Here is a 22,562-nt window from a genome sequence, read left to right as displayed (position 1 = left end):
AAAAACAAAAAAAAAAACAAAAAAAAAGAGAGAAAATGGTCAATTTAATAAATTAATGAATGAATGTTGCCAAAAGAAAAAGAAAAAAAAATTAATGAATGAATGGGTTACAACACTACTTAGTTTTTCTTTTCACTTGGCTCCCAATTTTGCAATACTTGTCCTTTTTATTGCACTTGGTGACAATCTTAGTACTACAACAAAAAGATTTTGACCAGTCTTCTCAATCACACACCCACATGAAAAACATAAAGAAAATAAATCAAACTATCCCCAAAACTTAAACACACACTACACCTATCCCCACCTCAAGACAATCCCTTTCTTCTCCCCTTTCTCCAACACCTACCAAAAGCCTCTCTCTCTCTCTCTCTCTCTCTACACTAATCTCTCTCTAGTTCTTGATTTTTTCAAGATTATTTCAAGAAAAGAAAAAAACATGGCTGACCAAAGTGGTGGGTTAGTTATGATGAGAGAGTACAGAAAAGGTAATTGGACTCTAAACGAGACCATGGTGCTCATTGAAGCCAAGAAGATGGATGATGAGAGGCGGATGCGGCGGTCCATCGGCCTTCCACCGCCGGAGCAGCAACAAGACAGCCGTAGTAGTAACAAACCAGCTGAGCTACGGTGGAAGTGGATAGAAGACTACTGTTGGAGAAAAGGTTGTATGAGGAGCCAGAATCAGTGCAATGACAAATGGGATAATCTTATGAGAGACTACAAAAAGGTTAGAGAGTACGAGAGGCGAAGGGTAGAATCGTCTATTTCCGCGGCAGAGTCCTCTTCATCTTCAGCTGCTGCTGCCGCCGCCTCTGCTGGGGATACGCCGTCGTACTGGAAGATGGAGAAGAGTGAGAGGAAAGAGAGAAACTTGCCGAGTAATATGTTGCCTCAGACATACCAAGCTTTGTTCGAGGTGGTTGAAAATAAAACACTGCCTTCTTCCACCGCAGCAACCGCCGTGACCGCTGCTGTTGCGGCTGCTGCTGCCGCTATTGGAAGTGGAAACGGTTCGGGCGGTGGACAGTTACAAAAAGTGCTACAACAACAAGGTTTAGGATTTGTTGTTCCAAAAGTACATCAAATCATTCATCAGCCTCCTCCTCCTCCTCCTGCTGTTATAGTATCTCTTCCTCCGCCACCGTCTCAACCACCGCCGCTGCAGCCGTTACCACGACCACTACTTCTGCCACCGCCTCCACCGCCTTCTTTTCATGCTCAGCCAATACTGCCCACAGTAGGTACCTTCTTTCTCTCTCTTCTTAACTTCTAGCATTTGCTCTTAAGTTTAGTTTTTATTATTTGAGAATACTAAAAAAAAATCTGAGATTAAAAGAAAAACCCACATTGTACTTTATGTCAATAATTAGGCTGATTAAACCTGAAAATAATGTACAATTTTAATGCAACTTTTTGATGTGTAAAAGCTAATGTTATTCTTTTGTTTGATACAACTCTTAACTAAGAACAAAAAAAAAAATACTAATGTATTTAACAAAAAAAACCATACATTAGGTATCTTGCTATTAAGATTGGATTATTTTGGATATATATACATTACGTTATCTTTAATTGGTATTAACAAGTAATTGGTTACGGGTTATGTGTTTAATAATCTTTGTTGAAGAAGGATAGTAGTAGCTCAGATTCTGATACAAGTGAGTATTCAGACACATCTCCGGCGAAGAGAAGGAGAACAATGCCGACCACAACCGCCGGTCCTAGTGGTGGCGGTGAAGAAGAGACGACAGTGGCAGCTGCGTTATCAAGAAGTGTGACTGTGATTGCAAACGCGATTAGGGAGAGTGAGGAGAGACAAGATCGGAGACATAAAGAAGTGATGAGTGTACAAGAGAGGAGACTAAAGATCGAAGAATCCAGTGTTGAGATGAACAGAGAAGGGATGAATGGATTAGTGGAAGCCATTAATAAGCTAGCGAGCTCCATTTTTGCCTTAGCTTCTTCTTCTTCATCATCTTCTTCTGCTCGCCATAATAATCAACATCAAGGAGGTCCACCATAATATATATAACTTGAATAATTGTTATGTAGTTAATTTGATTAGGGAAGTGATTAAAATCGTGGAGAGTGATGATCGGAGTACATAAATTGATATTTGAAGTCTTAATATTGTTTTTCACTATCAAATGTTTTTATAAGTAAGTGAAGTTTGTTGATTCCATGCAAAATCGAAATGTGATACTTATGTACATGGTAATTAAACTGTGGACTTCATATCACAAGGAAACTCTATGTTTCGATTTTGATAGTGTATGTATGTTCCTATAGAATAAATACACCAAATTAAGGTGCTTAGCTAGTAATAGGTCAAAACCGTATCTTTTGTTACTAATTATCAAGTTAACTTACGTTACATGTATGTATGCTTTCTTGGCATATGTATGATTCTATACAAAATTACATGATCTATTCGTATAAGAGAGATCCTTGACGATACAGTTTGTGACTATAGTTCAAAAATATGGAGCCTTAACGGATACACGTAAATGTAATGCTACTCAATTACATTTGGTGTAACCAAAAAAGACTTAGAAGGACGACGTAGATAGCTAATCATGGACCTATATAATCATGCACTTAAATAAGAAGAAGCTATGATACTTTTGGATGGAGAGCGTGAGATGAACGAGCAGGAGAGAGGAGCGTAGGGAAGCATTTAAGTGAGAGAGAAAGTGGTCAAAGGGGGCAGAGAGAGCAGTCAAAGGAAGGGGAAGAGTGTGGAGGCCATTCTATTGAGTATTATTGGTTCCCTTCTCATTCTTCTCTCTCTTCAATGCATCAAAGAGCTTAGTGACAAAAAAACAAAAATCCTTCTAATTCTTTTTTAGCTTCTAAGATTTCTGATTGTTAATCAAAGTGTAGAGTGTATTTAAACTACAAACCTAAGGTTAGACCATCCTGTCCAATATACATACTAATTATAAACCAGTTGGTATATGGTATGTGATCTTTACACTATAAACCGGTACACTTCGCAGTTAACTCATTTCACAAGACCTACATTTTTGCAAACACTATAATAAATTGAGAAACCGCCCCATAGCATAATGTAACAACGGGTTAGACACAACCCACGTACGTTAACCCTAGCTATAGTCAACAATCCTACCATGGTGGGGGTTAAGGTAGAATTACTTAAGCCACGTTTCATTTTGTCCTTTAATAAGATTTCAATATCTCTAAGAATGTAGTTAAGAAAAGTGGAAACTATTCTGTCTAAGTTGAACTTGAATAACCCATGCTTCATATAGATATATAGTCAATGCGCAGATCCTATAAACACACGTAAGGTCCATCTTATGAACACGATAGTTCGATATTTTATTTGCTAGTGAAAAAGGGGAAATAAGAGGAACCCATGAGGGGTCACAACAATAAATCACAATGGGCCAATTTGGTAAGCAATATAATAGGATATAAAATTATAAAATGTTTATAAGAAAGAGAAAAAAGAAAAGTGAAGTATGTAATGTGGTATAGTGTTGTACTCTATGGCCAAAAGTGCCTCTCTTTTTCTCCCCCACACACCCCCTTCAGATGCAGCTTTTCTACAGAGAAAGTGAGCTGTGTTGAAATAATGACAATAATAATAATAAAAATAAAATAAAAACATTTTAGATAGAGACTGGTGCGCTATGTTAACTTATGACACACCAAATTGTACCTGAAAATCAAATCTAGAAAAATCTATTCGTGTGATTAAAAATGGTTTACTTAGACTGATATACAGACAAAACAATGTTTAGATTGTATGGTTAATGTATGTTGTTACACTGATTATAAACTTGGTCTGACATTTAGTTGTGATTAATTAGTACTAGAAATGATAACATTTACATAAATGTGGATTCTCTCACCGTCGATATTCAAAACCAGTAAAATGCATGGTTTTGACATTTCTTTTTCTTAATAAGAGAATACTATTCTTTTTTCACAAAAATTAAAAACAAAACACTATTTTTTTTTGTCTTACAGAAACAACAGAAAACAAAGTAAACAGGACTAAAAAAATACACAATCAGTCACATACCGTTGTTTGTATCCGTACATTATCCTAATTATTATAAAAAGAGAACTCAATGATGTCGACACATACGAATACGCAGTTCATGTGACAGTGCAGTATTCATATTGTGCAATTGTGTTCATTGATTGGGCCTATGAGCCACCACCGATAACCATAACAACTAGTCCACATAATGGCCATCACGAGCGGGGTTTTAAATACATGTTCTTCCACCGAACTCTACGCTATTATCTATTTTGCTGTGTATATCTCTAAACTGTAAATCCTTAATCATCTAACTGGCAACTACTACATTTGGTTCAAATAAAATTACACATTCATATTTTGCTGTTTTAATACATTCATAGTTCTTGTTACTGAGAAAATTGAACCAAAATATAGTAAAAGTTAAATGTTTTTTTCCTCTAGTGTTTACTCTACATGTAATTAAATTAAAACCCTAGAGGCAAAAAAAAAAAAAAACTATAAGAAAGAAAACAGAATTACATTGTATACTGAAAAACGTAAAGAGAGGCTTGAATTTTTGATCATTTACAGAGTCAGAGGATCGTATCATTTTTGGTTTTTTTTCCTTTTTCTTTCTCCATCAGACAAAAACTACTTACACTAGAGAGACAGACATATGTCAGAGGGACAAAGAAGAGAAGATGATGATCTGATGAAACAACATTGTGAGGAAGACTCACCACCAATCCTCAACATTCACATCTCTTTGCTAATGTTTTCTTTACCCCTCTCACAATCTTCCCGAACCATACCAAGTTCATGACACCAAGCGCAGCTGGTACCCCGAATACCAAAACGTAACCGAAGATGTGCATCCTCATGACCTACCACAAAACAAAGTAATTCCCAATCACATAAACCAAAAAACCACATCGAGAAATTTGAAGCGTTGACTTCATGAGGAAGGTTTTGAAGCTATAGGGGATCAACATATCAATAAATCCGCTACATAGTAAGGAGAATGATGAGAAGGGGATTATGAGTTTTACCTGGTTGTAGTGGAGATAGACATGATAAAACATGTATATGAACAGTAGAATTCTAGCAACCTGACATAAAAGTGTAGTGAGTGATAAGTAGAGACATAAATGCCTAGCATCGAAATGAATCGAATGTTCATAAGGATTTTATAATCATTAGGGAAACGCCATTAACAACGTACCAGCCAGGCCAAGAAGATGAAAACGCCATTAACAACGTATGCCAATGACTTCTTCATACCAGCGGTGTCCAGGTACCTTCATAAGACCCCCACAGTCCGCTTTTTTTTGTCAGAAGAAAGATTGCTAAGGTAATAATTCCTGTACAGTAAATGGAAAAGAGGGAAGTACCATCTCAAGTTGATCTCTGGGGTTGTAATCTCTGAGATGAGGACCATGTAGGTATACAACTGTCCTTCCCCAGAAAACAAAGAGTAGGCGACTGCTACCCCCGATAGTGAATGATGCACAATCTGAAATCAATATGCCAATCTCTGTCTTAGTTTCAAGCGTGTTAGCAATCTTTACATATTAATATTGTTGAGCAATGCAGAGGTGTGGAAGTTGATAAACCGAAAGTGAAACCTCAACAAGCTGAATATTTGGGAGAATCTTGAATATCTTTTTGAGAGAAAACACTAGATAGAGTAAAGTGTTTGTTTGGTCGAGAAAAGTTACTTACATACTCGATCCCACCCAATGAAGGGTATTTCCAAAAGATCATCCCAAGATCAGCAATGAAGTAACCAATAGATATCTGCAAATCATTGATATAATAATGTTCAGAAACTCTCCTCTCAAAGACTCTACATTAGCCTTTATGTATCCAGTGAAATCAGTGCATACCCCTAAACCAAGAGAGGAAAGCCGTGAGCTCCGGAAAACAACAAGATCATTATGCCACCTATCAGAAAAGAGGTCGGACCAGAAAACAAAATACAGGGACAGAGCCGAGATAAATATAGCATGAACTGTTGAGATACCCCTGCCAAACAAAATGAAACGATTCAAAAACCTAAACAAACACACACACAACACTTGAAAAAGAGTAAAACAATCATCAAAACACACAAACCGGTTATTCCATTCGATTCTTTGAATTTTAGTGAGAATGATATAAGTCTTCGAATGTGAGTTGCTGATAAAATGACAAAGATCATACACCTGCAAAATAACATACAATCATCAATCAATCACTGCATGGATCTCGCTTCTTCCCAGACCAGATCTATAAAATCCATAAGTAGATAAAAAAGAACAGAACTTTACCACTTTGCAAAGGAAAATGCCGGTGAGAACAGAGGTGTAAGGAATAAAGGGATCAGCTAATAGATAGTTCTTAACCAAATGCTGAGCTTGGTGATGATATGACTTAATAGCACCAATCGTTTGCAAAGACGTCGTCGACATTGCAGACAATAACAAAATCTGGGTCTTTCGTAGCACTATCTCATCGTTTATAAACCTACACCAAAATCCCAAATTGACAACAAAGACATCATCATCACCAATCTCAATCCACCTTTTTTCATAAATTTATCAATCTCGATACCTTAAAATCGAATCTTAGTTAATCTGAATTAGAGATACGATAAACAAACTACACTAGAGACGAACCCTAATCTCAAAAATCTCAAAAAAAACTCACAACAAAATGCAGATTCGATAAGATACATACAGACAAAGAAAGGCAAATAAATACCTAGATTGGGGAAGATCCAAAAAACCCGATCGAGGGACAACGAAACTGGGATTCAAATCGAAGTCAAATTAAGATCCATGGAACCTATGAAGAATCTCAGATTAAAAAGGAAGGGGATCTGAAATTGAAGAAAATGTCACGCAAAGGGAGAAGATTTTTTCAGAATCGAGAAAGAGAAAACTGTGAGAGTGAGAGAGGGAGAGAGAGAGAGGAAAAAGCAGAGAGAAAGGGTAAAAGGGAAGTAGCATCAATGAAAGAAGAAGACGTTGTTGAAGATGATGATGAAGAAGAAAGCTTTAATCAATGTGAAACGATGTTGTTACGATAGAGAAGAAACAACAACACAAAACACTCCATCTCTGGGCAAACACACTAAAATAATAAAAATATACAGCTGTTACACGAAAATAAGAAAAAAAAAAAAAAAAAAAACAAAACAAATTGTTCAATTTAAAGTGTATATATTAGTTATGTATTTAATTCATAGGTTTCATCTTTTTATTTATATGCCAAACTTTAGTCTTTAGGGTAATTTTTTTTTTTATAAAAAAATGTATAATATATGCCTAACTTATGTTAATGAGTGGGGTTAAAAAAAGAAAAATTAAAACTCGTTTTTTTTGGTAAAAATAATAGAATATACGTTTTTTTTGGGTGGAATATACATATGAAAATAACATGAACCAAAAGGATAACACGAAAATGATAAAATCGGAATAAAATAAAGAGTATAGATTATTATAGTTCGATTCGTGTGATACACTTCGACTATCATGTCTTTTTCACTTTTTTTTTTTTTTTTTTTATGAAATATACAAAGATAGAATAAAGTATAACAAACAAAAGTTTTGTTATTAGATGATTTTATATATTTCCTATATAAAAAAAAAACGTCGCTTATAAAACAAACAATAGTACGTGACGCTTTTTTAATTTACAAACCGAACATAGTGTATATAACATAAAATTCTAAATGAGTCAATGTTGTAAATGAGAGATTCTGAAAGCAACAAAGCAACCAATCAATGAGTATATATACACGTAACATCGCAACTAAATTTTTTTAAAACCATATTCTAATTTTAGTAATAAAACTTTGACATTGTTCAAAATCCACCTTCAATAATGTCTTATTATTTTAAAAGTTAACAGCTATGGTTCATGAACCCAAGAGAAATATCAGTAAGCTCCATCAGAAAAATACACAAAAAGCCCATAATTAATCAGAGTAAAAACATACACCTCGAACTCATTATTTCATCATCTCTTAGATCTCAAAATTTCACTAAACATAGAAACCAAACATAGGATACTTACTGAACCCAGAATCTGAATCTATTTATAATAAACCAAGTTAACTATGCATGGTGGTATTTTATGCATGACAAAATCAGCGTAAATTCCACAAATATAGGCTAGGTCCAACTAACCCATACTCTGTATCCACAAAACACAGTCATACAAACATACTTCAGCTTCCCAAGCATGCATTAGTCATTCCTACCGGCAAACCACTTTACTCCACCTTCTGAGCAAGCTTAAAAAATGTTTTATGAGCTTAAACCCAATAGAATCTTAGGTAGATTGAGACATTACAAATAAATGTAACTCAGGAAGTAGAACAATAAACAGAGCGAATGACGAATATATGAGAGTTTGAAAAAAAGAGAGGAGCACACACGAGTTAACAAGTTCACTGGTCAACCGACTCCACCTATGTAATGGGGCTAAAATAAGTTTAGGCTTAAATGCATATACACGTTATTTGCTTCGCCAACAAATGAATATATATCATTACATAGAAAGTCTAGAAGAAAGGGTACATGCTAAAAGCGAGTTCAGACTTCAGAGAGACTAGCATATTTTTTATTCACATTGATGATCTTTTGTATTATATATGTGTTAGTCCACAAGGCTCAAAAGTTGAATGAATTAATCGAATGATGCAGAGCTTCACTATATACTTCTGTAACAACCGGACACGATCAATGCAATTACTAAACTTCAGACACAAAATGAACATGTAAAAGCCAAACTACAATATATTCCTACTTGTACTTGTTGTCTTATCTCTGAGATCTTAAGCTTTAATAAAACCAAATTTGCAAAACGCAAGCAAAATATGAGATAATTTGCAACCAAATTTGCAAAACGCAACCAGAGTCTGAAATACAATCAAAAAAAAAAAAAAAAAACAAAAAACAAAGACGTGGTTTCTGCTCTAAAGAGCATTATTACAACACCAAATAGATAGATATTCATTTCAACACACCAACCAAAATAAAAGAAACACACTGCGAAAAAACCCAATTAGATTCACGCACAAACTCCTTTCTAACCAGAAAAAAGGAGTAAAACTGCGTTTTTCGGGCGTTCCGATTCCGAATATAGTATTAAGTTCAGCTTGGGACCCTAAACACCAAAAAAAACTCACACTCTTCTTCAGACGAAGAACATAACATTCTCAAGCAATGGGTGCAGCTTGTAACTTGCTGTGTCCTCGATTGTAAGAGATGGTAATGAAGAGGCAAGCGAAGCAGCAGACGTAGAAGCTCCCCTCGGCTGAATAATGTTCCTCTCACGAGAGCTTGCCTCATGGTAAATCCTTCCTCTATAGGCAACCATGTCAGCATAATAAACCGGAGGAACAAGAGAGACGGGTTTGGTGCAGCGAGTGAAAGTGAAACACATCTCGAAGATGAGCTTCTGAACCTGATCTGATGTGAATCCAAGTTCATCCCAAAGAGTGTAGTAATGAGTCGGTTTGCTTGTCCCGATCCCTCCATGGTGACTGCATAGGTAGAAATCATACTCATACGGGTGGATGACTTTAGTATCAACAACCGTACCTGAAGGCACATTGCCCGTATCACTTCCATCTTTGTTTGTAGCGGGGAAGAAACGGGTTTGGTGACGTTTCTGTGCTACGATGACCGTTATCTTTGGATTGTAATCTTTCTTCTCAAAAGTCAGCTTGACATCAAGCAACTCCACATTGAGAACCATATCGAACTGACCATCGCTGACACCATCACGGAATATCACAATCTTGTTAGGTTGTTTCCCAGTGGACTTAACATGAGCATTGACAAGCTCCCAGCAAGCACCCCCAAATCCTTGTATTTCCTCTTTACGGTTAGGCTGGACAATGACTCTAGCTGCATAACGGTTAGCTTCAGGCCAGTTTAGAGTACCGACAACAGCAACAATAGACGGGCTCTTCTTGTCTCGAGCAGCGGGATGATTGACATCGGCACCAATGAACATGACCTCATCGTCTTTTTGGAAGAAAGAGAAAGTATTATCCACCAGCTCGACGTTGCTTCCACCAACCTTTGCGTTTATCTTGAGGGCAAGATTTGCAAGGTACTGATCAGAAATTCTAGTGGTAGACCCGGTCAAGAAACACTGAGTTACCAAACCCAGTTTGGTTTCTGCTACCCATTTCAGAGTCTTGTAGCCATCACACCTCCCGGACATAGCACAAAGAACAAGAGTTGGACGAGCCCCACCGTGCTTAAGAGAAGCCTCTTCAATTACGGACTGAAGCAATTTCTCAAGAGCATTACAATCAGAAAGCGTAACCATTTTGGATGTTTTGTAAACGATAGGACGCTCCATCTGCATCCCAAGATTCGAACAACGTTTGATCAGGGCATCCACAAAGTCACTAGGCACGGATGCGGTGAAGTCAAGTACAGCCCAATGCTTGACTATAGATCCCTTCGTGACTCTCTTCCCCATAAGGTTCCATTGATTGCTCTTTGTCGCGTTAGGTTCCACGCGCAAAGGTCCCCTTCTATCTGCCAACTTCAATGTTGGAGCCTTTAGTACACGACCTACCACCGATGTCATGTTTGTATCCACTTTCAATCCGAAGTTTCTAATGACTTCTCCACTGTCATAAACACACATAAAAAATGATAAGACTAACAAAAATTTTAAAAGATAGAAAAATAAAAGTGAAGTTCTTTGTACACATACCCGATCGGTCCATTACGAGACTTTATTATCTCATCTATATTTTTCTGCCTTTGTTGTGGATTGACCAGTGACAACTTCTTTAACCACGACGCTGACTTGTTATTTAAGTTCTCCTTTGGATAAATCTGACCCTCAACCAAGTCGCAGAACTCCATGGGGACAAAATTTTGCTGACCATTTTTCCCCAAATCCAAGCAAGGAATATCTTTGTGTTCAATGTCTCTTCCATACTTGGTCCTGAAATACTCAACAATGGTAGTTTTTCTTGGCGGCTCGTTTCCAATAAGATCAAACTCTATGTCTTTTGTGTCTTGCTTACTCAGCCCTACAATTGTGAGTTTCTGCTTGTTCTTTCGATGATTGACAGTGACTTTCAAACCAGTCAATGCCCATTCCACATCACCCCTACAATTCCTGACCTGACGTATATCAAACCGCCGCTCAAAGTACAACTTCAAGTACTCGATGACTGACATTGCTTTGCCAAACGCCAACACGGAGTAGTCCAAGCACAATGATAAACCTTGTGCCGTGGGCTTCAGAGTATGACGATACCCTCTCGCAGGTGCAACCCCGAAGCGAAAGTCTTCACGAGTGAAAAAGCTTTTACCAACAGTGATCATACACTTGGAAGGATGCTCTTTCATCACAACATCCATCCCTTGCAATACATCACGCGGATTGGAAGACGTACTCCCTGTCATGTACTCTTCCAAGTCACGTAGCTTCAGCGCATTCACGTGCTTGATCGTAAACGTATAGCTACGACCTCTCATCTCTTCAGTTGCAGGGAACTCCACCTTGAATGAACCCGTAGGCAGTTCAGCCGCGCTGAAAATGTTCTTCTGACCATCATAAGCAGTCATAGCAAAGGGAAACTCGCCGGGATTGTCGGTGAACACCTTGTCCCTGACCATAGCTAGCTCAAACCTCGATATCTTCTTCGTGGGATTGTCTCCTTTGATTTCAACATCATAATGTATTATGACATTATCAGGATTGAAGGTGACTTTAAAATGATTGACAAATAGATTAACACGCCGCACAGCCGCAACACCGCCTCTATCAGGTCGCTTCATTGGTTCTTTCCTATCAGTAGACGCAACTTGTACAGATGGTCTTGGATTCACAACTTCAGCAACTGTCAAATTAATATACAAACATTTATTATAATCGTTAAAACAAAATAATCACATAAATAATCTCCCTAATGATTCATAATTAAGCTCAATCATTTTATTATAATCGTTTCTGAATTTTCCCTAATCTCAATTCCCAAAGGTACGAAAACAAAAAATTGAGAGCATACCACGAACGGGTTCAGAAACCACGACGGAGGTGGACGAAGAAGCCGAATCAGAAGAAATCTGTAGCTTACGACTCCAAGCGCCCCTACCGGCGCCTCCAGCATGAATCAGTTGTGTCACCTGAGCCGCCTGTGGACGAGGTTGTTGCAACTGAGTACCACGGCCACCGTGACCTGACGGAGGTCCTGCTTGTGTCACTTGTGGCTGCGGAAACGCCTGTGGTCGAGGTTGATGGAACTGAGTACCACGGCCACCGTAACCTGACGGAGGTCCTGCTTGTGTCACTTGTGGCTGCGGAACCGCCTGTGGTCGAGGTTGCTGGAACTGAGTACCACGGCCACCGTAACCTGACGGAGGTCCTGCTTGTGTCACTTGTGGCTGCGGAACCGCCTGTGGTCGAGGTTGCTGGAACTGAGTCCCACTCCCACGGCCACCGTGAACAGACGGAGGTCCCCACTGACTCTGGCTTCTGAAATCCTGTTGCTCACCGCGACCTTGACCACGATTCCCACCGCCTCGCTCTGAGCCACGACCACGACCATGATCACCGCGGCCATAACCGCGACCACGGTCTCCTCCCCCTCCGCCGTAACCACGACCTCCACCACCACCATCGCCACGACCTCCGCCGCCTCTGCCACGGCCATCGCCACGACCACCTCGGTAACCACCACGCTCCATTGGATTAGGATTTGTATGGATCGTAACGGGAAGAAACTTTAGTGAAATAAAATTAAAAAAAAAGCTTTGGCTCTGCTCAGTTTAAACAATACAACTTGTGTGAACGAATAACCAATCCGAGGTTTTTTAAAAGAAGCCAATAAGGAATTTGTCTCAGAGAGGCTACTATATAAAGAAAACAAAAAGAAGAAGCCTTAATTCATAAGGAGAGTTTTTGTAAATAAGAGAAATTATTTTTTCTTTTTAACTCACACAAATTAAGAAAGCCTTAACTCGTAAGGAGAGTTTTCATAAAAAAAAATGATTACTTTTTTTTTTTTAATAACTTTTCTAAGACAAATTAAGAAATCCTTAATTCGTAAGGAGAGTTTTGGTAAAAAAAAATGTTCACTTTTTAATAACTTCTCTAAGACAAATTATGAAATCCTTAACTCGTAAGGAGAGTTTTGGTGAAAAAAAATGTTCACTTTTTGTTTCTTTTTAATAATTTCTCTAAGACAAATTAAGAAATCCTTAACTCGTAAGGAGAGTTTTGGTGAAAAAAAATGTTCACTTTTTTTTTTCTTTTTAATAGCTTCTCTAAGACAAATTAAGAAAGCCTTAACTCGTAAGGAGAGTTTTGGTGAAAAAAAATGTTCACTTCTTATTTTAATTTTTAATAGCTTTCCTAAAATACATTAAGAAAGCCTTAATTCGTAAGGAGAGTTTTAGTTAAAAAAAAGTTTTTTTTTTTAGTAACTCTCTAAGACAGATTAAGAAGCCTTAACTCGTAAGCAGAGTTTTGGTAAAAAAGAAGTTCCTAAATGTTCCTTTTGTAAACCTACCGTAAAACATGGGAAGTACAATCGTCTTGTTATATTTTTGGAAAAAAGCTTTTAAATATCCCATCTATTTTTTCTTTGAAGATTAATACCTAGTCTTTTTTGGTTGGAAGTTTAATACCTGGTCTATTTTTTGTTGTTCAATAAAATGTTGGTTTATATTTATGTTGGTTGATTAGTATCCCGTGGTCAACAGCCGTTAAAGATCGTGACAGAACCACTAACCATGGTTAAAAATTAATAACACGTGGTTAATTAAACACTCTAAAAGACACTGTTGCCCTTCACTCTTCACTCTTGTTTTTCCCCAATTCGCGAAGCCCTTGATAGAGAACCCTAAATCAATTATTGTTTTCCTCTTCTCTTCCTGGGTTAATCGTAAGAATGATGAGCCAAAGTTCAGGGTCTGATACAAATTCGAGTCGGATCTGGGATCCTCTTTGCTGCAATTGTGGTAGAGCTACGACGCTTGCAAAGTCTTGGACAAATGAGAATCCGGGTAGAAGATTCTTTAAGTGTGTTGTTCATGGTTTTGCAAAGTGGGCAGATGAAGAAAGGCCATACGGTTGGCAGAAGGTGAGCTTACTGGAGGCTAGAGATGAGATCAAGGTACTGAGGGAATCTCTGAAGGCAATTAATGTGACTGGTTCCACTGCTCTCTCCCATGATTTAGTGAACAAACACGAAGAAGAGAAGAAGAAGCTTGAAAGTGAAGTGATGGCTGCTAATGAGAGGGAAAATATGCTTAGGCAGTTTATCTTATTGTCTTGGGGAGGTGTCATTGTTGTTATTGCCATGATCCTTGTAATGGTAAAGATTTAGCTTACTTTCTTTGTGTTATGAAATATGAACTCCTATGTTGTAAGTTGCTAATGTATGTTTGAAATGAAAATATCCTAATTTCATTGATCCGAAAGAGTCATTTTGTTACAAAGATCCAACATCCCAAAAAACAAAAAAGGATCTGACCATAAGAAAGGGGCCAAAACATAGTTAACATCCTACATTGATCCTAGATAGCAACAAAAGGCATACAAATATTCTTCTACTTCTTGTCAGGTTGCCAAACATCAAACACCTTGTCATTCCAAGGAGACATAAAAAACACAGGCGCTCGAGGAGGTTCATCCGACCCTTTACCACGTCCCTTGCCACGACCCTTGCCTTCTCCATTCTTACGACCAGGAGGCCGTCCACGAGCACGCCCTTTTGCAGTTGTGTTACCTGGATCACTAGTGGTAGCTGGAGCACTTGAATGTTGTGGTACTTGTGGTTATTGCGTTGATTGGCTTTGAGCGATAGGTGGTGTTGATTGGGTCTGCGCTCTATGCCACCTATTTGGTGCATTTTCGATGCTCCATGAATCATCATTATCCTATCACAAATCTGATGTGTTAAACTTGCAATTACTATTTGATATCATATATTTAAAATAGAAGGTTAAATTGCTTACCAGGATTTTCCTCGGTCTTCCTCTCTTGCGTGGAGGTCCTAATTGCACAGCTTGGTTTTTGCAGGTTCCCTTATTATGACCTATTTGTTTACAATTGCTGCAGGTCACAGATTTGCCTTCGCGAGTGAGCTTGGTTGGATTACTTGATGATTCGCCTGGCTCTTTGATCCTATCAAACTTTTTTGGACGTCCTCGCTTTTTCCTCTTATCAGGCACTTCAATTTCCCCTTTGCCTGTTCTCCTCCACAATCATTCCCCATTGACAGGATCGATGTTATCCTTGTAAGTAGCTTGCCACACAGTTGTTTGTAAACGTCTATCAATATAGCTACAAAAGTAAAAATCCCATCAGTTCATAATGTATAAGACATTGAAGTAATGATCCGAAATGATGACCACTCTAACTTACTCTTCTGGATCGCAGTTATGTTCAGTGATGACATAAATGGCATGCGGACAGGGTATGCCTGTGAGATTCCACTGGTTGCAAGCACATTCTCTACGGAGGAGATTGACACAGTAACTACCATTTCCCTCTAAGACCTCGTATTTGTGCTCACCACTTTTGAGGACTGAACAAAACTTGGAAGATCTACGATTTTCCTCTAGTATTAGCAATACCTTTGGTGGGAACCGACCTTTGCATTTTTGTGTCTTTGCAGCTAGCTTACTATTACGCTTCATTGCTATTCTTCTGAATTCCTCGAGCATGTTTAACACCGGCAACTTCCTAGCATCTTTAATTGTCCTGTTGAAACTCTCAGAAAGGTTGTTGCAAACATCCTCACAGCTAGAGTGATAACTGAAGAAGGCTCTGCACCATGTCTTAGGATCTGTTTTCAGCAAATCCTCACAAGCAAGTGGATCATATTTTCTCAAAGCTGCAATGTTATACATGTAGTCACCTTCTGTTCCACTGTATGCAATAGCCCAGAAGAAACCTTCATGAACATAATCACCATGTGTCTTCCTCCAGTTGGCAAATATGTGTCGAGCACAATGCCTATGTTCCGCTTTTGGAAGCAACGCACCAACAGCATTGACCAAACCCTTCTGCTTATCAGACATAATAGTAAGCCCATCCCCTAACTCCAGAAGCAAATCCTTCTTCAGCTTCTCAACGAACCAAGTCCATGAATCAGTATCTTCCACTCTAACTATTACCCAAGCAATAGAATAAATTTGGTTGTCTGCATCCCTACCTACAGCTGCGAGAATCTCACCCTTCAATTCCCATTTCAAAAAAGCTCCATCCAGTCCAATTATCGGCCGACAACAACTCTTCCAATTTCTTCGTAACAGCTCAAAACAAATATAGAATTTATCAAACTGTTGCTTGCCATTTGCTTGAGGAATGGTGACAATCTCAGTGGTGGTGCCCTCATTAGACCTATGAAGCTCATATTCATAATCCCACAGTTTTGCAAACTGTTGCCTCTGAGTTTCCATTACCAAATTAAACGCAATCCTCCTTGCTTTCTGACATATCCACTTAGACACAGAAATTGTGTACCTCATGTAGATCTCATCCTTAATGTCTGTCCATCTCAAAGTCGGCCTTCTTCTTGCTTCATCTCTGAACAATCTTCCAATCACGCCCTGTTTCAACATTCTAGCTCTACCACTGTTTGCATGATTATGACCATCAACATATGTTCTCACCATCCATTTACCGATTCGCTTCTCCACAATCATTCCCCATTGACAGGATCGATGTTATCCTTGTAAGTAGCTTGCCACACAGTTGTTTGTAAACGTCTATCAATATAGCTACAAAATTAAAAATCCCATCAGTTCATAATGTATAAGACATTGAAGTAATGATCCGAAATGATGACCACTCTAACTTACTCTTCTGGATCGCGGTTATGTTCAGTGATGACATAAATGGCATGCAGACAGGGTATGCCTGTGAGATTTCACTGGTTGCAAGCACATTCTCTACGGAGGAGATTGACACAGTAACTACCACTTCCCTCTAAGACCTCGTATTTGTGCTCACCACTTTTGAGGAATGAAGAAAACTTGGAAGATCTACGATTTGCCTCTAGTATTAGCAATACCTTTGGGTGGAACCGACCTTTGCATTTTTGTGTCTTTGCAGCTAGCTTACTATTACGCTTCATTGCTATTCTTCTGACTTCCTCGAGCATGTTTAACACCGGCAACTTCCTAGCATCTTTAATTGTCCTGTTGAAACTCTCATAAAGGTTGTTGCAAACATCCTCACAGCTAGAGTGATAACTGAAGAAGGATCTGCACCATGTCTTAGGATCTGTTTTCAGCAAATCCTCACAAGCAAGTGGATCATATTTTCTCAAAGCTACAATGTTATACATGTAGTCACCTTCTGTTCCACTGTATGCAATAGCCCAGAAGAAACCTTCATGAACATAATCACCATGTGTCTTCCTCCAGTTGGCAAATATGTGTCGAGCACAATACCTATGTTCCGCTTTTGGAAGCAACGCACCAACAGCATTGACCAAACCCTTCTGCTTATCAGACATAATAGTAAGCCCATCCCCTAACTCCAAAAGCAAATCCTTCTTCAGCTTCTCAACGCACCAAGTCCATGAATCAGTATCTTCCACTCTAACTATTGTCCAAGCAATAGGATAAATTTGGTTGTCTGCATCCCTACCTACAGCTGCGAGAATCTCACCCTTCATTTCCCATTTCAAAAAAGCTCCATCCAGTCCAATTATCGGCCGACAACAACTCTTCCAAGTTCTTCGTAACGGCTCAAAACAAATATAGAATTTATCAAACTGTTGCTTGCCATTTGCTTGAGGAATGGTGACAATCTCAGTGGTGGTGCCCTCATTAGACCTCTGAAGCTCATATTCATAATCCCACAGTTTTGCAAACTGTTGCCTCTGAGTTTCCATCACCAAATTAAACGCAATCCTCCTTGCTTTCTGACATATCCACTTAGACACAGAAATTATGTACCTCATGTAGATCTCATCCTTAATGTCTGTCCATCTCAAAGTCGGCCTTCTTTTTGCTTCATCTCTGAATAATCTTCCAATCACGTCCTGTTTCAACATTCTAGCTCTACCACTGTTTGCATGATTATGACCATCAACATATGTTCTCACCATCCATTTACCGATTCGCTTCTCCACAGAACAATGAATCTTCCAAGGGCACTTCTTATGGCTGCATATTGCCGCCAGTTGTGGAAAAACATGAGTTAGGGTTTTCAATTTGGGGGTTTCGGGATTTAGGTTAGAGGCTCGCGAAGGGCAACAGTGTCTTTCAGAGGGTTTAATTAACCATGTGTTATTAATTTTTAACCATGGTTAGTGGTTCTGTCACGATCCTTAACGGTTGTTGACCACGGGATACTAATCAACCAACACAAATATAAACCAACATTTTATTGAACAACAAAAAATAGACCAGGTATTAAACTTCCAACCAAAAAAGACCAGGTATTAGAGGGGGGTATTGAACTTGTATTTTAAGAGATTTGGTGGGATTTATATATTTTAGGTTTTTGCAAGATTTGATTGAGATTTTAGAAGATTTTTGGTTATTTATTAGAGTTTTTATATATTTAAAAAAAAAATACTTTGTGATTTGGTGAGAATTTATTATTAGATTTTGAGAGATTTTAAGATACTTTATAACAAAAAAAAAAACTGCCTTTAGAACTGAGATGACGATGATGTAGCTTTCACTGCCCCCATCTCTTCCTATCCTCTTACATGGATCATCATCGAGAGCTGCTATCTGTAACAGAGACATGAATCATCATCTCTTCGTTATCTGCAACAGAGCTAAGGTTTAGTAGTAAGTAACAAGTAAACAAACCTTTAATTCTGAGTCCTCATACCCATTAACTCAAAGCTAAATCAAAAGAAAGATGAAGAGACAATTAACGACCTCACAAAATCAGAACTGAGATTAAACGGTGATCACCAAGCCAAGCCTGCAAAATAAAACCCAACATCATTTAATTATCACCCTAAATAAGAATGAACAACAAAAAACAGATCAAAGAATTTGTAACAAGTACCTCATCAACGAAAAAAAAAAAACAGATCATACCTTCTCTCTTAGGATACTCGTAGCTCTCATCTCTTCCTACCCTCTTACATGGATCATCATCGAGAACTACTATCTGCAACAGAACCGTAGTAGTAAGTGCTGTTGAAAACCTGAAATCACAGAACAAGAGAAAATCATAATAAGCAAAAGAAACAACAAAAAGGTAACTCAAAAGAAAGAAGAGACAACGTCCTTACAATAACTAAGCTTGCCGAGGATGAATGGACAATCATCAAACTTCTTCAAAGCATTTTCCCATGATCCAAGTTCGATCCTGCATCAAAACACACAGAAATTTCAGCTCCTACTACTGAATTTTAAGTTTCAGAATGAGAACAAGGGACAAACTTATTACGTTTATGTATTTACCTAGTCAATTGAACATATACATCTTACTAGATTGATCGATATGCACAGGCATGCTTATATATGGCTCTGCACTTAAACAGCTGTCTTGCTGCTTTAGAAATTTGTCTCCAAGTATCCTTGCAAGGTTTATACCTGAAACAAAATTATCAAATCAGACTTGGTGATTTTGTTACATTGAAGATGAAATCACTAGAGCGTGTTTAATTCATTGAGCTAGTAGAAAGATCTGATTCTCTCCATCTCTCAATGATAGTCCTGCATCTTGGAATTGTTTTCTCTCGGACAAGCTAATCACTTGATGATCTTCAGTCATTTGTATATATCTCCCATTGAGACTGCCAAATGCAATTTTGATTTCCCAGAAAATACAGTTTTTTTCTTCTAACGAAATCTTTTAAAATTCTATCTCAAAAGGTAGGATTTTGAGGGAGAGTATTTTCAACTAGAAAACAAATCAAAATCTTCTAAAATCATTCAAAGTAGCAGTTTTTTAAAAAGTTGTGATATTTTGAATAACAGTAGATTTCAAGTAAGTTTTACAAATCATTGATTGAATAACAAGGGATTGTAAATTATTTTAAATGATTTTACATAAATCTAAGTTGAATAACATAGGATTTTAAAAGATTTTTAAAAATCATCAATTGAATAACAAGTGATTTTAAAAATACTCTAAAATCATTTAAAATACCAAGTTGAATACCCCCTCTTAATCTTCCAAAGAAAAAATAGATGGGATATTTAAAAGCTTTTTTCCCTTATATTTTTTACATTTTACTTGTCGTTGTCTCGTCTCTTTTTCTTCTTCTATACTTTATTGTTTATTCCTAAATTACAACTTTTATACGCATAATAAAACCTTTTCAAACAAAAATTTCATGTTTATCTTGTAACCACGATTTTCGGTGTTCACAATCTTTTAACGGTTTCACGTTCTTTCATCATTATGAATTAACTAACTACTACAGGGGTGTGTTAAAGTATAGGTGTAAATAAAAACTTGGTATTTGTAAATAAATAAATAGTTAATACTACTGATTAGTAGTAGTAACTTCTAATAAGTTTGTCTTTAAAGTTTTGGTTGTTAGACGCTGTAATGGTAGCTTTAAATTGCAATTGTATTTTTCTTTGTAATACATTTATGTTTTTATATACTACTATCATATTATTATCATCTATGTTGCATGGAAACTCTTTTTGAGGTGCATTTCACGTTTCCAAACAATTGTATTTTTCTTTGTAATACATTTATGTTTTTATATACTACTATCATATTATTATCATCTATGTTGCATGGAAACTCTTTTTGAGGTGCATTTCACGTTTCCAAAACGTTTCGGAAACGGAAACTCGTGGAAACTCGGAAACAAGTCACAGAAACACAATTCCTAAAAATCTCTGTTTGGAAACACGATGGAAACTCCGTTCCCGTTTTGGAAACACGACGGAAACTTTTTTTTTATAATTTCAAAATTTAATAAATAAATAAATTGAAAATATAAGAATTCATGATACATATAATGATAAAAAAATATAATATAATTAGTAGCTTAAAAGTTAAAATCCCTAAATATATGGCGATGCTGGTCAAAAATTTGATTTTGAAACGTTTATTTTTTTTTACAGTTTTACTTTTAATTAAACTATTTAATATTTATGTTTTGAATTTGTGTTGTTACAGATTTTTGAATATAGTTTTTATGTTTGGGGATTTATTATATCTATATATATATATCTGTATATCTATGTATATGTATATATGTTTCCTACATGTTTCCATTATTTAATTTTTGAAAAAACACGTTTCCCGTTTCCGAAACGTTTCGTTTCCGCGTATCCGTTTCCGTTTTCATGCAACATAGATTATTATCATACTTGACCGTATTTTTTTGTTTTTACTATTTTACGAAGAAAAACTTTATTTGTTTTTCTATGTTTGGTTTCATCTTTTGAATATCTTTTGGACGTTGATGTTAATTTTTATTTGATTTCTTTAATATACGTTTAAAGATTATTATTTTTGGTATCAAATATTTGTTAAGATCTGTTTATTATATTCCTGTAACAATCCAATTTTTTTTTTTTTTGGGTGTTTTTGGTGAAGTGTAACGATCCAAATTTGACCTCTATTCAAATGTGCCTATTCTGGTTATTTGATTAAATAATTCATGTACATTTTTAGTTAAGTTACATTTTATTTATATGTTTGAGACTTTGACTTATTAAAAATATAAAATGTATTTGTAGTTGGTCATAATGTTTTTCTTTTTTGCTTCTATTAGGATCATCATGTTAGTTGTTGTCTGATTAAATAGTTGGTTTCGCACAATTGGGCCTATTGTTTGATTAAAGAATATATTAGCATTTAGGCCATATGTTAAAACTTTCCTCAGGCGATATGTGTGGAAATCTCGGTATGTTTCAGCCTATTTCAGTTTCGTTTAAGCATACGTACTGAGTAATGTGTATGAGTTGCTAAAAAAACATATTTGAATGACTTAAATATAGTTTTTTTTTGTTTATAGAAGGTCTGAGACTAATTTCTGGGTAGGTGCAGTCCATGGATAGATCCTCTCTCCGAATATTCAAATGGGCCGTTAGATAGGCTCATATCCATGGGAGGGTGTCCAGGAAATTATGACTTAATTTCGCGTTGCAGAGGAATCGAACCTGAAACGCTGTAATGTACCAGTCCCGCTCCCTACCACTCGACCACAAGCTCCCAAACCTTAAATATAGTTAATTATTTATTTTTGTGGAGTTTACCAAGTTTTTTTTTTTTTTTTCTTTTTTTTTTTTTTTTTTAGAGTTTACCAAGTTACCAACTTGTAACTTAGCATTATCGAGTATAACCATTATTTTTAAATATCATAAATAAAATAACTTACATTTATTTCTACGCCAGTGTTGTTACAGGAGCTTTTATCTAGTTTTATTATATATAGTTAATTTTTTGTGCACTGATGCATAATAACACAAACTTATGATTTAGCATTATCGTCATAATCAATAATTTTATGTTTTAATTTAATTTTGTAATTAGTATCAAATTGCCCGTATTAGGTGAAATGGTGAATATTATATTTAAAATTTTTTAGTTTTGGTCAAAGTTAAATTAAAAACTAATAATAAAATAGCTAACTAAACTA

At 36.8% G+C, this 22,562-nt stretch overlaps 6 protein-coding genes across 10 annotated transcripts; 2 read left to right on the top strand and 4 right to left on the bottom strand.

Moving 5' to 3' along the window:
- Positions 1–225: 225 nt before the first annotated feature.
- Positions 226–2,163, top strand: LOC104757528 (uncharacterized). 5 transcript variants are annotated; one of them, XM_010480276.3, is made up of 2 exons: positions 226–1,240; positions 1,631–2,163. In XM_010480276.3, exons 1-2 carry the CDS (start codon positions 440–442, stop codon positions 2,024–2,026), a joined length of 1,197 nt encoding a protein of 398 aa, XP_010478578.1. In that variant the 5' UTR covers positions 226–439; the 3' UTR covers positions 2,027–2,163. The 5 variants fall into 5 exon arrangements, with proteins under 5 accessions (XP_010478578.1, XP_087350468.1, XP_010478580.1 ...); XM_087494342.1 differs by having other exon boundaries at positions 240–1,244; XM_010480278.3 differs by having other exon boundaries at positions 276–1,244; positions 1,674–2,163.
- A 2,355-nt stretch (positions 2,164–4,518) lies between these two features.
- On the bottom strand, positions 4,519–7,437 carry LOC104757527 (uncharacterized). Its single transcript, XM_010480275.3, has 9 exons — positions 6,740–7,437; positions 6,307–6,502; positions 6,113–6,201; positions 5,884–6,022; positions 5,720–5,794; positions 5,389–5,510; positions 5,220–5,295; positions 5,047–5,106; positions 4,519–4,881 (listed from the first exon to the last, which is right to left on the bottom strand). The coding sequence occupies exons 2-9, from the start codon at positions 6,445–6,447 to the stop codon at positions 4,747–4,749; spliced, it is 837 nt and encodes a 278-aa protein (XP_010478577.1). The 5' UTR covers positions 6,448–6,502; positions 6,740–7,437; the 3' UTR covers positions 4,519–4,746.
- A 1,403-nt stretch (positions 7,438–8,840) lies between these two features.
- On the bottom strand, positions 8,841–13,100 carry LOC104757526 (protein argonaute 2-like). Its single transcript, XM_010480274.3, has 3 exons — positions 12,033–13,100; positions 10,724–11,864; positions 8,841–10,637 (listed from the first exon to the last, which is right to left on the bottom strand). The coding sequence occupies exons 1-3, from the start codon at positions 12,709–12,711 to the stop codon at positions 9,182–9,184; spliced, it is 3,276 nt and encodes a 1,091-aa protein (XP_010478576.2). The 5' UTR covers positions 12,712–13,100; the 3' UTR covers positions 8,841–9,181.
- A 714-nt stretch (positions 13,101–13,814) lies between these two features.
- Positions 13,815–14,441, top strand: LOC104759591 (uncharacterized protein At4g04775-like). The gene has a single exon (XM_087494228.1). It carries the CDS (start codon positions 13,917–13,919, stop codon positions 14,352–14,354), a length of 438 nt encoding a protein of 145 aa, XP_087350354.1. The 5' UTR covers positions 13,815–13,916; the 3' UTR covers positions 14,355–14,441.
- A 793-nt stretch (positions 14,442–15,234) lies between these two features.
- Positions 15,235–16,680, bottom strand: LOC104759590 (uncharacterized). The gene is made up of 2 exons (XM_087496651.1): positions 15,395–16,680; positions 15,235–15,313 (listed from the first exon to the last, which is right to left on the bottom strand). The coding sequence occupies exons 1-2, from the start codon at positions 16,678–16,680 to the stop codon at positions 15,235–15,237; spliced, it is 1,365 nt and encodes a 454-aa protein (XP_087352777.1).
- Positions 16,677–18,683, bottom strand: LOC104759589 (uncharacterized). Its single transcript, XM_010482500.2, has 3 exons — positions 18,649–18,683; positions 16,909–18,246; positions 16,677–16,755 (listed from the first exon to the last, which is right to left on the bottom strand). Exons 1-3 carry the CDS (start codon positions 18,681–18,683, stop codon positions 16,677–16,679), a joined length of 1,452 nt encoding a protein of 483 aa, XP_010480802.2.
- Positions 18,684–22,562: the final 3,879 nt, after the last annotated feature.

The sequence above is a fragment of the Camelina sativa genome, chromosome 17 (genome assembly GCF_030686135.1).
Source record: "Camelina sativa cultivar CO46 ecotype springtype chromosome 17, ASM3068613v1".
NCBI lineage: Eukaryota > Viridiplantae > Streptophyta > Magnoliopsida > Brassicales > Brassicaceae > Camelina > Camelina sativa.
The sequence above is the reverse complement of the archived record's forward strand: the minus strand, read 5'-3'. Positions and strand labels throughout refer to the sequence as shown.